Below are 12,641 nucleotides of genomic sequence, written 5' to 3'. Positions count from 1 at the left end.
TTTTGTTTTGCAACAATGCCAATACTGTTGGTAAATGTTTTCAAACACACTCAGAAAGAAAAGCTTGCACATATACCACAACACACTAAGAGAAAATTAACCCCAAATCTTATATCCTCTTCGTTATAAAGCAACAATACTTTAGTATGCACTCATGGTCAGACTCTGACCTAAAATACACTACTGTAAAAAAAAAAAAGTAGGTAAAAATTTCACTGAGTATTCTGTCTGGGTTTCAAGTCCATATCCTGTTTGCATACAGTTTACCATGCATATTAAGTTGAAGGTATGAGGCAAGTGCATGAGACAAAATCTTTTCTTAAAAAGCCTATTAACCAATTCCAAGCACAAGGGGCATTAAAATACAGTTGTAATTTTTCACAAAATAAGAAATGGTCCCATAGCAATAAAGATCACACATATTTTGCATATCATAAGGTGAGCAAGGAAAGTTGTGGAGATGCAGGAATTATTTATGCTCCTGCCAGTCCTCCTTCCAGCATAGCTGCCCACTTCTAGCAAGGATCTGGCCACATTTACACAGTGGTTTGGTATTTCACGTCCCTTCTCCCTGCAGTGCCTTCCCCCTGAACACAGAAGGATGTATTACACATGTCCAGTATGCTTCCTGCTGACATTAGCCTGTAAATGTGACAACACCAGGGAGACTTCCAAGCCTTCCATGAGCACATCTGGCAGACAGTGCCTGCATCTCAGCCACACTTCAGCAAACCCCTGAGCATATGATTAATAACATGCTGAAGTCTCACTGACATCAACAGGATTCAAAAGCATGTGCTGACATGCTTGCTTGAATCCGCCTCCATCGGTAACTAGTTCCTGGTTCCCTTGGGAAGGATGGGCAGGCGACAGGGTGTAGGAAAGGGTAGGACATCAGTGGAAAGTGAGCCAAAAAGACAAATTCATCCCTGCTGGCACAGAAGGCCAAATGCCACTGTTCTGCAATGCAAGCACCAGCCCTGTCTTTCCTTCTGGCTTTAGCAAAACATTCAGCCATTCAGAGGGACTCTGCATCCCATGAGGGGAAGCATGTCCCTGAGTATTCACCCAACCCGCTCTGAATCCTGCTCACCTCGTAATGCCAGAGAAATCAGCAGCATTCCCACACACAGGACAGCACATTATCAAAAGATACCAACTGTCAGGTCATTTGGCAACAAAAACATGCAATTATTGTAAAGTTTAGCAAAGATATTTTGCCATGAGGCACAACACTTGTGACTTGCAAGTTGTACATACCATACAATATCAAAAAAATCAAATATCTTTTTTAACCAGGGGTTTAACCTGATCAGCAGAGTGAAACAACATTAAAAGGAGTGGGAGAAATTAAAAAACAGCACCAAGCAACAGGTCTTCCTCCCATCTTTGAAGGCAAGACCCACACATACACATCTGGAAGTGACAGGAATGACTCACACTAGCAGTAACACCACAGTAAGCAGCAGCTATGAAATCCAAGAAAATGAAAGGGTGCTATCTGCTACATACTCAGACTGGGGAGCTCACTGTCACAACAGGATTAAAAGTACGACAAGTTTACAAAAGGACTAAAAAGGCCACCACACACAGAGAGTCAGGCAGAACCATTCACATGGGAAGGCTTTAAGCTTCAGACAGCTGGAAGGAGGAAGAATATCCACAGGGAAGCATCACTGTATGCTTTCTTCTTGACAGTCAGTCAGGTAAAATATCAAGTGAAGCAAGCTTTTTGTCTGACCTAATATAATTATTCTCAGGGATCTCAGAGATACAAAAGAAAACTAGCAAAGACATGAAATGATGATGGCAGTTGGAAGCAGCAGGTTCAAAAGGGTGGCTATGAAGCAAGATGTGAAAGACCAGAGAGAGCCCTGCAGTGCTTTAAAAATACAGACACTAAGCTGTGTGTAAGGTATGTCACAAACATGATTTTACCTCCCAGTAAAAACTTTGAGCAAACCATGGCTTGAACTGGTTAGTTTGACATCGCTCAACACAGGGCAGGCAGCCCAAGAATGCAGATCTAGGAGATAGCTCTTGGCCTTAAAGCAGCAGGCTTTTCTCCTTTCCAAACCCTTACCTTATGCTCTACACACTGGAGACTAGATTCAGCCTGACTTCTGCTGGCATAACCTAAGCTGTGTTTGCTGGTGGGTTCCTTGAAAGACATCTGTGGTGCATTAAAGACTTTTCTAGTGAGTTGCACAAAAGAGAGAAATTTTTATACTTCCACCCAGTTTGCTTTAGGGAAGGAACCATATTCACATGCACAAAGCCAGAGAGGTGTAGCACACAGACAGTTCACCTCTAGCAATGTCTTCCTTAATGTTGTCAAGGTGTGAGCTTCAAAGTAACAGGTTAGGCGGTCCCAGGAATATGCACATGAAAAGTTTCCTCATTTCAGTGGGAGGGGATATGCTGATGTGCAGTATTAGCAACTGTGAACAGGACAGTAGTCACCTGTCACATATCCTTTTCTTTTAATAGAAAAGTACATTGGCATCAAAGTTCAACAAAATTTGCTGGACAAACTTTAGACGACAATTCCCACTGCTTTGCCTGGTTCACAGTGCACAGCAGCCATGGGATCCTGTTCACTTAAGACAACCAGAACTGAGACTCCATCTCTTCCACTTAATTTCTTCTGTTCAGCTACTTCTCAGTGCATTAAGATGATGTTTGCTGCCTGATGGCTGCAGCAAGCAGCCATATGCTCTTGGGCAATATGCAGCAGCTTTCTAAAGAGTTTTGGTAATTTCATTTCTGCTTCGAAGTGACACAAACTACTGGTAAGTAAGGAAAGAAAAATATGCCCTGACTCACCTTAGGCAGAATATGCCAGGTTCATGGGCTGCACAGGGCATCAGTGTAACAAGCTGGGATCTCAGCAAAGCAGCACCTGCACACCTAGATGAGAGCTGCAGGTAGAACCTCAAGCTGGAGTGCTTTGCCATGATTATTAGTTACACTGTCTCTGCAGAAAGAGAGGATGAGGCAGTGCAGGTGAAAGGCTGCCCCACTGAAAAGGCTTTGAGGCTTTGTACACTATTGTGAAACACACAGAGAACCAGAGAATTTTATTAAGCAAAAGAATAAGGTTTTGCTTTGATGCTTACGAGGCATGTGGCTATGTTTTTGAGCCAATTTTTGCCATCTAGAGGTGGTTACTTAAAGCCTGTATAATCTAAGCTGGAGGGGATGGAGGTTTACCAATACCCAGCCAGGTAAACTCCCATCCCCGAAGGCTTTAGTCTGATCCAGACAGGAACAAACAATTACGGACTTGGTTTCAAAGCAGGAAGTGGCCTCAGCAATGGGGAGTGCTAAGCAGATGAAAAAACAATATGATTTTTATAAGGGATTCAGAGATGAAGTAGATTAGGCTGCTTCTCCTGTGCACTAAATATTTGAAATGTGTTGGGAAATAGAGCACATAAACATATATTATGAAACATCAATGACTGCCCAGCTGCAGTGCTTGGCAGCTTCCAGCACGGTCTATATAACAATTAATCTTCAAGACTGCGATCATTTAGTGCTTTTCTTCTTTAGCAAGCTAAATTTTGCAGAAACCTACATAGATCGTACCATCATCAGAGGACAGTTATAAATCCTATAAAAGCCAGAGGCCAATCTAAAAGCACCTCAGCAGATAATAAAAATTATATATAGCTAATGGATAACTGTGATTTCTTCTTTTTCTCCCTCTTTTAGAGGGTTACAACAAAGAATGTTACATATAAATTATGCTTATGGACCTTCTAGATAATAAAATACAGAAATTAGATATCTAAGATATGGCACAGTATTTTTTCCTTACACACAGAAAATACACATCTGTTAAGTCTATAGGCTTAGCGGCAGAGAAAAACAGAATGGCAGAGACAGAAGCAGGGAATTAGCTATCCTATGATTTTTCATTTTGCAGCTGATTCCCAAGATAATGAACTATTTCTGTTTTAATATACACAGTAATAAGAAATTATCCTCATTTTGCTGGTATGAATCCAAAGCAATGTCATATCAATGGTATTGGGTCAGCAGGCAGCATCTCTCCTTAGTTATGGGTGAGTAACTACACTGGAACAAATGAGTTAATATTAACTAATTGGCAACAGAAAGATGGTTCTCTTCCAAATAACTCCAAACAAAGACTGATAAAAATCAACAAGATTTAATACCATCCACAACTTCAATTATGTTCTAATGCTCCAAAAGTAAGTGAAAGGCATTTACACGTCAACCCCCATAAATATTTCCAGTTATGACTGAAGCAGGCTTCACTCTTCACATCACCCCATTAAATCAACAGCATTGAATAGACTGTTATACTACAAACAGTATAAAAACATGATGAAGTTAAAAAATGCAAACTAAACGTGGATCCCAACCCAGAGTCTTCTAGTCTGTAGCCTAGGGTTACATTAATTCTGACCTGCCATTGAGGTTTGTGCTTTGCTAATCTCCTGCATTTGCACTCAGAACAAGGTGAGACTCAGCCTCCAACTCCAGGTACCAAGTTTTCCTGTGTCCCTGCGTGGAAATGTGGTGCTCTTAGCTGCGCTGCTCTGCTGATCCCAGACCTTGCCTTCAGCAAAAGAAGGCAGAAGACTTCTAACCATGGCAAAGACTCAACTGTCTAAAGACTTCTCTTTGGACTTGGAAAAACAGTCAATTATCCAGGCATCCCAAAATATCTAACTATGCTAACACTGCTTTGATACTTCCAACTATATAATCTAGAATAAAACCACACAGTTCTTCTTGTTTCAAAAAAATCTTTAACTAGGTATCAGCACTCAGTTGGGTAGGGGGTGATATTTGCTATTTGGTGAATGTGTTGGTTTTAATTCATCATTTGATCTCTCCTGGCCATGCTGAACAACAGCAATATTGAAATTTGGGTAGCTAAATGAACCTTCTTGATTTCCAAAGAACTGCCTCTTAGTAGAACAACTTCTTGGAGACAATACCCAAGATTACCAGTTCTGTACTGTGCTCCTCTTCGAACTCCCTTTGCTTGGTCACTTTAGACTGATTCTCTCTGCGTCAAACATAATTGAAAATGTGAGCAGTAACTTGAAGCAATTAGCAGTCCCTGTGGTGAAGGGGAAATTCAAGTAAGAAAGACTGAAACATATACACCTTGCTCAGAACAGACACTTACACAGCTAACTTACACAGCCTATTGCACTCCAAAGGATCTCAAACCATAAACAGAGATCACTCCTGTCTTCTACTACAAGGCAGAAGCATCCAGAAATATAACAAGTTCTGGAGTGACATCAGGACATCACTGGCACAAATAACTAAATGATATAGCAGCCTTTCTTACAGTCCAGAGGAAGACTGTATTTTGTGTAGTCTAAGGACACTAACACCACTGCCTTTAGTATTGCTCTGATACAGAGAAAAAGAAAACTGTAGAACAAACTGTTCAGATCTTCCCTTCCTTCTTCAGCTATTCTTTGAAAGCTGAGAGTTGTCCTTCAATCACAAATTGGTGAATCTTCACTTAATCTTCTGCTCAGTGGGATCCAGTCAAAGGGCAGCTCCTCTGCCTTTCCTGGAGAGAGCAGTGCTGCAAAGTCAGCAGTGAGAGCGAGCTGAAGGGCCACCATGGGAAGGGAATTTGTGACCTTCTAGCCCAGAGCTAGGAGTTTGACCAACTGGGCCATGCCCAAATGAACTCTTAGGTTAATTTTTCACACACTTAAACTGAATCAGCAAATCCCAGCTACAGGTAAAACTACCTAAAGCATATTCCCAGGTATATCTTTACCCTAGCTCAAGTGCAGGTACCTGTCTTAACTTCAGGAATGCTGATATTCTCAGTCTACTGAGAGACAGATGATGCCTTTCATGGGCTGCATCATGGTTTTGAGAGCTTCGTTTACACAGGGATCAGAAAACACACACAGAACAAAAAATCCAGCACCAGTGTCCCCACTCAATACAGTTACACACACAACAGGGAGGAAAATAAGAATATTCTTGCAATGTTCTACTATGAGAGCTGTCACACAAAGGTCCCATTGCAGCAGCTGATTTTTCATTATGAAGATGCTATGTAAAACCATGGTAAATCAAAGTCATGCTATGTACAGCACAGCAGCTACTTCCTGATAGCAATACACCTCAATTATTCTATAAAGGAGTGCCACAAACTCCCATCTCTTCATTCCTAGCATGAGCTTCACTTTCTCTGTAGCAGACTTATCCATTGCTTTTCCTTGGCAGGCACCTCATGTAAATCCTGAAGAACCTTTCCACACCACAAGCATGAAGAACATACTGTGGGGAGTAGAGAGGCAAAAAGAATAATATTTTCAACACTGTTCTTGATTTCTACAAAACCCATCAGTCCCACAAGGACAGTGAATTCTGACAGAAATAGCAGTTTTGGAGGACTCTCAGGCAACAAATACAAAGGGCAATGAGTCAAGGTGAACTGAGAAACATGCTAGCAGGAAAACTTGCCAATAAAAGCCACTCCTTCAGAACATAATGTTTTGTCTGACTGCTTTATCAGGAAATCAATTTACAACTGCTTCTTATTACTCTGAACTGAAAATGACAGGGGTGCAAAGGCTCTGAATCAGGGAGAGGACAGTAGGCAGAGTAGGGCAGTCCTCATTTGCTAAAGGATTAAACATTTTCTGCTTTTGCATTTTAAAGAAATTCAGCCTGTTAGTTTCTTTCCTTGAGGGTGTTTTTTGTTTTGATTTTTAGGCAGTACAGTTTCTGCTACCTACAGCTAACATAACCTTGTGCCAGTTACACAATGCTCTAAAGCAATCTGATCTATACAATGATCTTTTCATGGCCAAATCTCTTCAGACAGAGACGCCCAAAATTGCTAGCTTAGGACAATCCTGTTGCAGAGGAGAATAAATGTCTTAGATTTCAAAGCAAGGTCTTAGAGAACAAAGCCATCACAGACATATAGAGAAATTCTGATAGCGCTTTCCAAGGTTTAGTTCAAACTTGCAACATGCACAAGGTAGATTAAAAGATCCAGCTTGGAAGTCCATCTACAAAGTTTGACTTTAAATGTAATTTGAATTGATCTACTTCAAACGTTATCATGTCCCTTTGCTCTTGCTTTACTCCAGAATACTTTCAGTTTTACACGAGTTCTCTCACAAAAGGAAAATGCCATTCACCCTTCTCTTTGCTTCTTCCTCTGCCCCTGCAGCATGTCCTCTTTCTCCTGTTACTCACCAGTTCCCTGTTCTCCAGCACAGCCCAATTTCACCATTCAATTTTCACGCACAATTCTGCTTAAGTATGGCCTTTGTGTTCTCTAGTACATTTTCTATCCTTACCTGTTACAGACAGAGGCAGCACAGTGCCCCCAGTGTTCTCCAAAAAATAATGAAACATGCAGTTTTCTACTACAGTGTCTGAGCCTCTCCCAGAATGTGCAAGGAAATGCTGGCAAGCTGATTAACGGTGGTCGACAATTCCCTGTAACTCCAAGTCCACATAAATAGCTCTGTTGGTCCCAACTTTTTTCCTCACTGCTTCAGCATGAAAAAATCTGTCTCTTCTTGGGAGATTTAATATCAATCTGTTCTATTGTCAAGATGGGTCAACAAGTTTTCCTGTTAAGTCTCACAGGCATTTCTTCAGCAGGTCCATATTGCTTTCCCAGTAGCAACACTGAAAGGCTCACTCACCTCCTTGTGGGAATCCTTATGTGCTTCCAGTGTTTTCATGATAGTCAACTCTGCGTAGTTCTTAAACCTTGCCGGCTGGTTCCGTAAGATCTCTCTCAGGACTCGCAGTGCCAGGGCTCTTATTGAATGCTGTGTCAAGAAGAATCCATGTTAGAAAAGGTCACTTCTCAAAATCGTAGTTAGAAGTAAATTCTCATGGCTCCCTATGCCACCAGAAATCTTACTTTATCAGCTCCAGTGGAGTGAGCAGTGTAATCAAAGTAACAAAAATTCAGAATTGGTTTCCTTGCTCGCTCTTGCACAAAAATCCACATGAAATGACTGTTCTCACAGATACAAGAATGAACCATTCTGACACAGTCACCATTCTGATAAATGCATGATAATGCTATGATTAAACATGTAGAACTACAGCAGCTCATGCTTATACTATGAACAATGATTGAGAAAATGTAAACCACCTACACTGCTACAGAATTACAATTGCTGTGATAATAACATAAATTTTTAATACTTCAAAACAAGATCCTCTACAGAAGCAGCTTGTTCTTGATGACATTTTTGTAAGGGACAGAGACCCATTCAATGCAATCTAATACCCCGTGTCTTTAAGCCAAATAGAGAAAAAAAATTAATTTCTTCTAGAATGCCTTTATCCTTCTTTTGGGCATGGGTATAATACAGTTAAGAGCTTGTAACTTTATCCTAACTCAGAAGGAAACAACCATTGAAGTGTTGATAGTTTTTGTACTAGATTAGAAGATAACTTCTTTTCTGAGTCTAGTTCAATTTCATAGTTATTTATTAGTAATGCTCTGGAGGGAGGGGAAAAACTGGTACACTTCAGAGTCACTTAAAACTCATCATTGAACACAGTGAAAACTAGAGTTGTCAACCTTCAAAAGAAAAAGCAAGCAGTGCAGCATCACTGATGAGCAGAGGTTTCATTTAAACTGTGGAGGAACTATCACCACAGATGAAGCAATGTACAGTAAAGACAAAAATCTACATCTCACATCTTTGTCTCCAAGCGTTTCCAGCAGCAAGAGCAGAATGGTTTTGAAATGCTCTTCCCAAACTCCGAGATTATCCTCCCTTGTGATCTTTAGCAATTCCAGGAGAGCTCCTTTCCGCTCCTCCACCCGCTCGTTGTGGTTGGAAAGCTCTTTCAGAAGATCAGCCACCAAATCCGAATGGTCAATGGGTCCTTCTAGGACAAATGGCAGCAAATCATTTGGAGAAAGGAGGAACAGATCAAAGATGCCAAGATTACTGACCCTCTACGGAACAAAGTGCATGCAACAAGGGCCCCCCCAAAAAAATGCATCAAATTCCCAGTGGCCTCAGTCAAGCAGGCAAGAGAATCTGACTAACCCACAATAACCTGAGTTCATAACACAGCTCATGAATCTGCACATGGCTTCTAACGAACCAGGAAGAGATGACGACTGGATTTCTTCCAGTTCCAACAATTACTTCTGCAAGATGAGAACTGCTGTGGTTTTTTCCCAGACACACACACACCCAAAACCAGTGGTCACATGCATGACCTTTAGATCAAAGTACAGTGACTCATCAGTGTACTGCAAAAGAATTAAGCTGAGGTGTAGCACCACTTAAATAAAGTAAAACACTTAGTAACAACAAGCTATTGAGTGAAACATTCCAGTCATAAAGAGGGGAAGGTCCCAAAATAGTGTCCCTACAAATATATGTAGATGCTTAAGGGACTAGTTTAAGGGAAACTTCAGGCAAACAAAAATCAAAACCGCGGAATAACGTTTTCTCAATAGTCACAGATGAGGTTCTGCTGGGACATGAAGACATGAAGGTATTTCATATCAAGCCTCAACTCAGATGCAAGGTAATACACAACACATGCACAGGCAGGCACATATCTGAGAGCACTACCCATACACAAATATACCAGAAACGGAGCAAGCTCCTGCAGTTTTATGAGGGAGCTGATACAAACCATCCCGAAGCTGGTCCATGTCATCATCAAACACTGCTTCCTTCAGGGCAGTCTTGTCGTACGTGTTAATGGTGTCAGCATAAGGATAGGGGTTATACTCTCGAGCACGTGGTCCTGAAAAGGCGCGGGGAGGCTGCGTGTTCAGCAGGGAGGTTTTGTTATCTAGAGCCATCCTCCCACCTTCCACAATGTCACTGCCTCCACGGACATCTCCAGTAGGGAGAGCAAGGCCACCATCTCGAGACACCTGGAGGATCAAACAGAGAAAAAAAGATAAGAGACTACTCAAATTCTGTGGAAGCTGTAGGCTTTTTGGAGGTCACTCACCAACAGGAAGAGGCATAGAATCATTTATATGTATTACTTATACATAATACTTACATAACTGATTACCACCTCTTTTATATAACTACAACTGCTCAAAAATCCCTCATGATCACAGGGCATAACACTAAACTAACATTCCTAAATATAAGTTAAAATCTCTAAAACTGCAAAAACTGGCAAAGATCATAAGCTCTGGTACAGGACTAATTTGCTAAGAAAGGATCAAAATTTAAGATTCCCCTAAATCTTGAAGGCTGTGTATTTCATTAAAACAAAAGGCACTACATACGGGAGACAATTGTGTACCCATTCATGCAGCATAAGATACTACAGGAGCTGTGCACCTGGAGTGATTACAGGTCCTAAGCCTGTGAGGGAAACCATCCATGCATTTTAAGAGCTAACATTTCCCATTATAGACCTGATGACGCACACTCCATGAAGAAGCCATCTCTGAGCCATGCTGAGCCTGAGGGACATTACCACTGTTTCCAGCCTGCATGGGACTCCAACAGGAGCCCAGTAAGCACATTTCACAGGAGGCTAGACTTCAAAGGGAGCAAGGGACTACATTAGTGGGACCCCGTAATTAAGGTATAAGAAGTTAACAGACAATAAGCAGAAGACACTTGTAAGAATACAGAAGGGATAACTGGATTTTGTATACTAACAATCCACAGCCAGGTTTGATCACAATGTTTTAAAATTTCATCTATCTAGGGACATTAACAAATCTAATACTTACAATGTCACAGTCTTTCTTTCCATCACGTTTGATTGGCTCATTCAGGTCCTCTTGACTACGGAAACTAAACTTTTCAATCGCTTCTGTGACTCCACGAAGAGAGCTGTAGATTTCATCAGAATTTAGGTTCTCCGTGTCATAATCCAGCATACTAAAGACCAAACGTATATGAAATGTTACAAATGAAATTGGAATCTGCTTCTGAGCGTTAACAAAAACAAGTCAGAGACAGATGGTTTGGTGTACCCTTTCTAACAGTGACTTGTAACAAAACACGGATGGAATCAAAGCAGAGTTCAGGTCTGAGTCCTCCCTCAAGAGGAGCTAAATCCAGGAGAAGCTCCACTGAAATCAGTGGTGTTACACTGCTGTAAGTGAGGGGAAACCAGGTACACTGTTTCTTACATTGCATAGCAATAAGTGCGCTAAGCTTCTGTGAACCAAAAAACCCTATCCCCAGCATGGTAGAGGTGTAATTTAAAAAGGAACATAAAATCCATCACTATGAGAACCGAAAGGGTTGTTACAGCTGGTGGAAATGAAACCAACGAAATTTAGGTTTAATAATTTATGAAACTGTGACAGATTTAAATGGAAAATGTATCTTGACATAAACCTCAGTCTAACATGGCCCACTTTAATTCATAAAGCAGTAAAACCAAAACCACTTACACAATGCCTTAGTAAAAGATGTATTTCAATATTGAACCTAAGTTTGGGAATTCTCTTATACTAATCTGATGCTTTCTTGCAGTCTGTCTGTTCTTTAGAAATTTTTCAGCAGCATGAAGCCATAAAAGTTTTGGGATTCCTTGAGGAGCTATCCAAAATTAAGTTCCATGATAAAATGCCATGCATGCAAGGGCAGATGATTAAATTAAAACTTCTGGCTAATGAGAAGCTTCTACAAGCTTGAAGAAATTAAAAAGGCATTATTGGCAGGGCAATGGTCTATCTAGGAGAAGTTGAGTTTGCATGACAATCAGTTTTCCAAGAGAAATTTGAATTAATAGACCCAGAGAACAGAGAACAATTTCTCTGGTACAGACTCAGATCTTAGTAGAGCCAGAAGCAAATAGATCAAATTAGACATTTACATCAAGTTGTTTGTCAACAAATGGTAAGAAGTGGCTCCCTACAGTGGTGAATTACTATTTCTTAACAGTTTGGGAAGGATGACAGGATGGGCTTGGAGGTGGATGGTTGATCAAAGAGTTGTGTTTCTTTTCCACAGAAGAAAAATTGTTGAGTGGGGAGGGGATCAAACCAGAAAATCCCTTCTGAATCCTGGGTACACAATTACTGTTTTCAATAGAACTAAAGGTAGGATATTAAATATCTAGAACCACTTTTTTTCTGGAAGAAACCTGGGAACTTCAGACAGAGGATACAACTGGTGTTGCCCAATTCCTTCGAGATTAACACACTGAAAATAGCCATAATCCCTGGCTCCCAAGCAACGCGCTCGCACTACACTCACACAGCATCAGCACCATGTATTCTGGCAAAGAAACCAAAGAGTAACTCCCCAACTTGAAACAGTGTCTGACAGGTCAGGGAGAAAAAAGAAACCACTTAAAGAACAGACCAAGATCAGGAAACAAAAGTTCTTCATAAATCTGCAGAAGTCGAAGTCTTTAGGGCTTTTCAGGCAGCTGAACAACACTAATGCACTGTGATGGTTTTCCAGACAGAAAGGAGGGTAGTTTTTCTTTAAAAGTATCAGGCAGGAACAGGAAAATCTTTGTTTCGTATGATCTCAAAAATAGACGTTTTGAGCTCAAGCATGTTTAATTAGTTGATCTTAAAGGGTTCTTCATACAAATACACAAAACAACAATGAAACCACCATTCTAGAAGGTATACATGTGACTGTACCTGTGTGCTCACACCAAGAGATGGTACAACT

At 40.8% G+C, this 12,641-nt stretch overlaps 1 protein-coding gene across 14 annotated transcripts in view; it reads right to left on the bottom strand.

The window, feature by feature from the left end:
* CLASP1 (cytoplasmic linker associated protein 1) overlaps positions 1 to 12,641 on the bottom strand; it is a 162,348-nt gene that overhangs the window by 11,477 nt on the left and 138,230 nt on the right. For 8 of the 14 annotated variants that reach the window (XM_018072562.2, XM_018072569.2, XM_018072565.2 and 5 more), the window contains 4 exons: positions 10,733 to 10,883; positions 9,661 to 9,907; positions 8,702 to 8,895; positions 7,686 to 7,814 (listed from right to left, as the gene is read on the bottom strand). In XM_018072562.2, coding sequence (XP_017928051.1) covers positions 7,686 to 7,814; positions 8,702 to 8,895; positions 9,661 to 9,907; positions 10,733 to 10,883 — 721 coding nt within the window. The remainder of the gene's footprint in view (positions 1 to 7,685; positions 7,815 to 8,701; positions 8,896 to 9,660; positions 9,908 to 10,732; positions 10,884 to 12,641) is intronic. The other 6 variants (XM_008922930.3, XM_018072563.2, XM_008922932.3 and 3 more) reach the window with 1 other exon arrangement.

The sequence above is a fragment of the Manacus vitellinus genome, unplaced genomic scaffold (assembly GCF_001715985.3).
Source record: "Manacus vitellinus isolate BGI_N305 unplaced genomic scaffold, ASM171598v3 scaffold_22_pilon, whole genome shotgun sequence".
NCBI classification, from domain to species: domain Eukaryota; kingdom Metazoa; phylum Chordata; class Aves; order Passeriformes; family Pipridae; genus Manacus; species Manacus vitellinus.
Note: the sequence above shows the minus strand (reverse complement) of the source record. Positions and strands in the feature narration are given on the sequence as shown.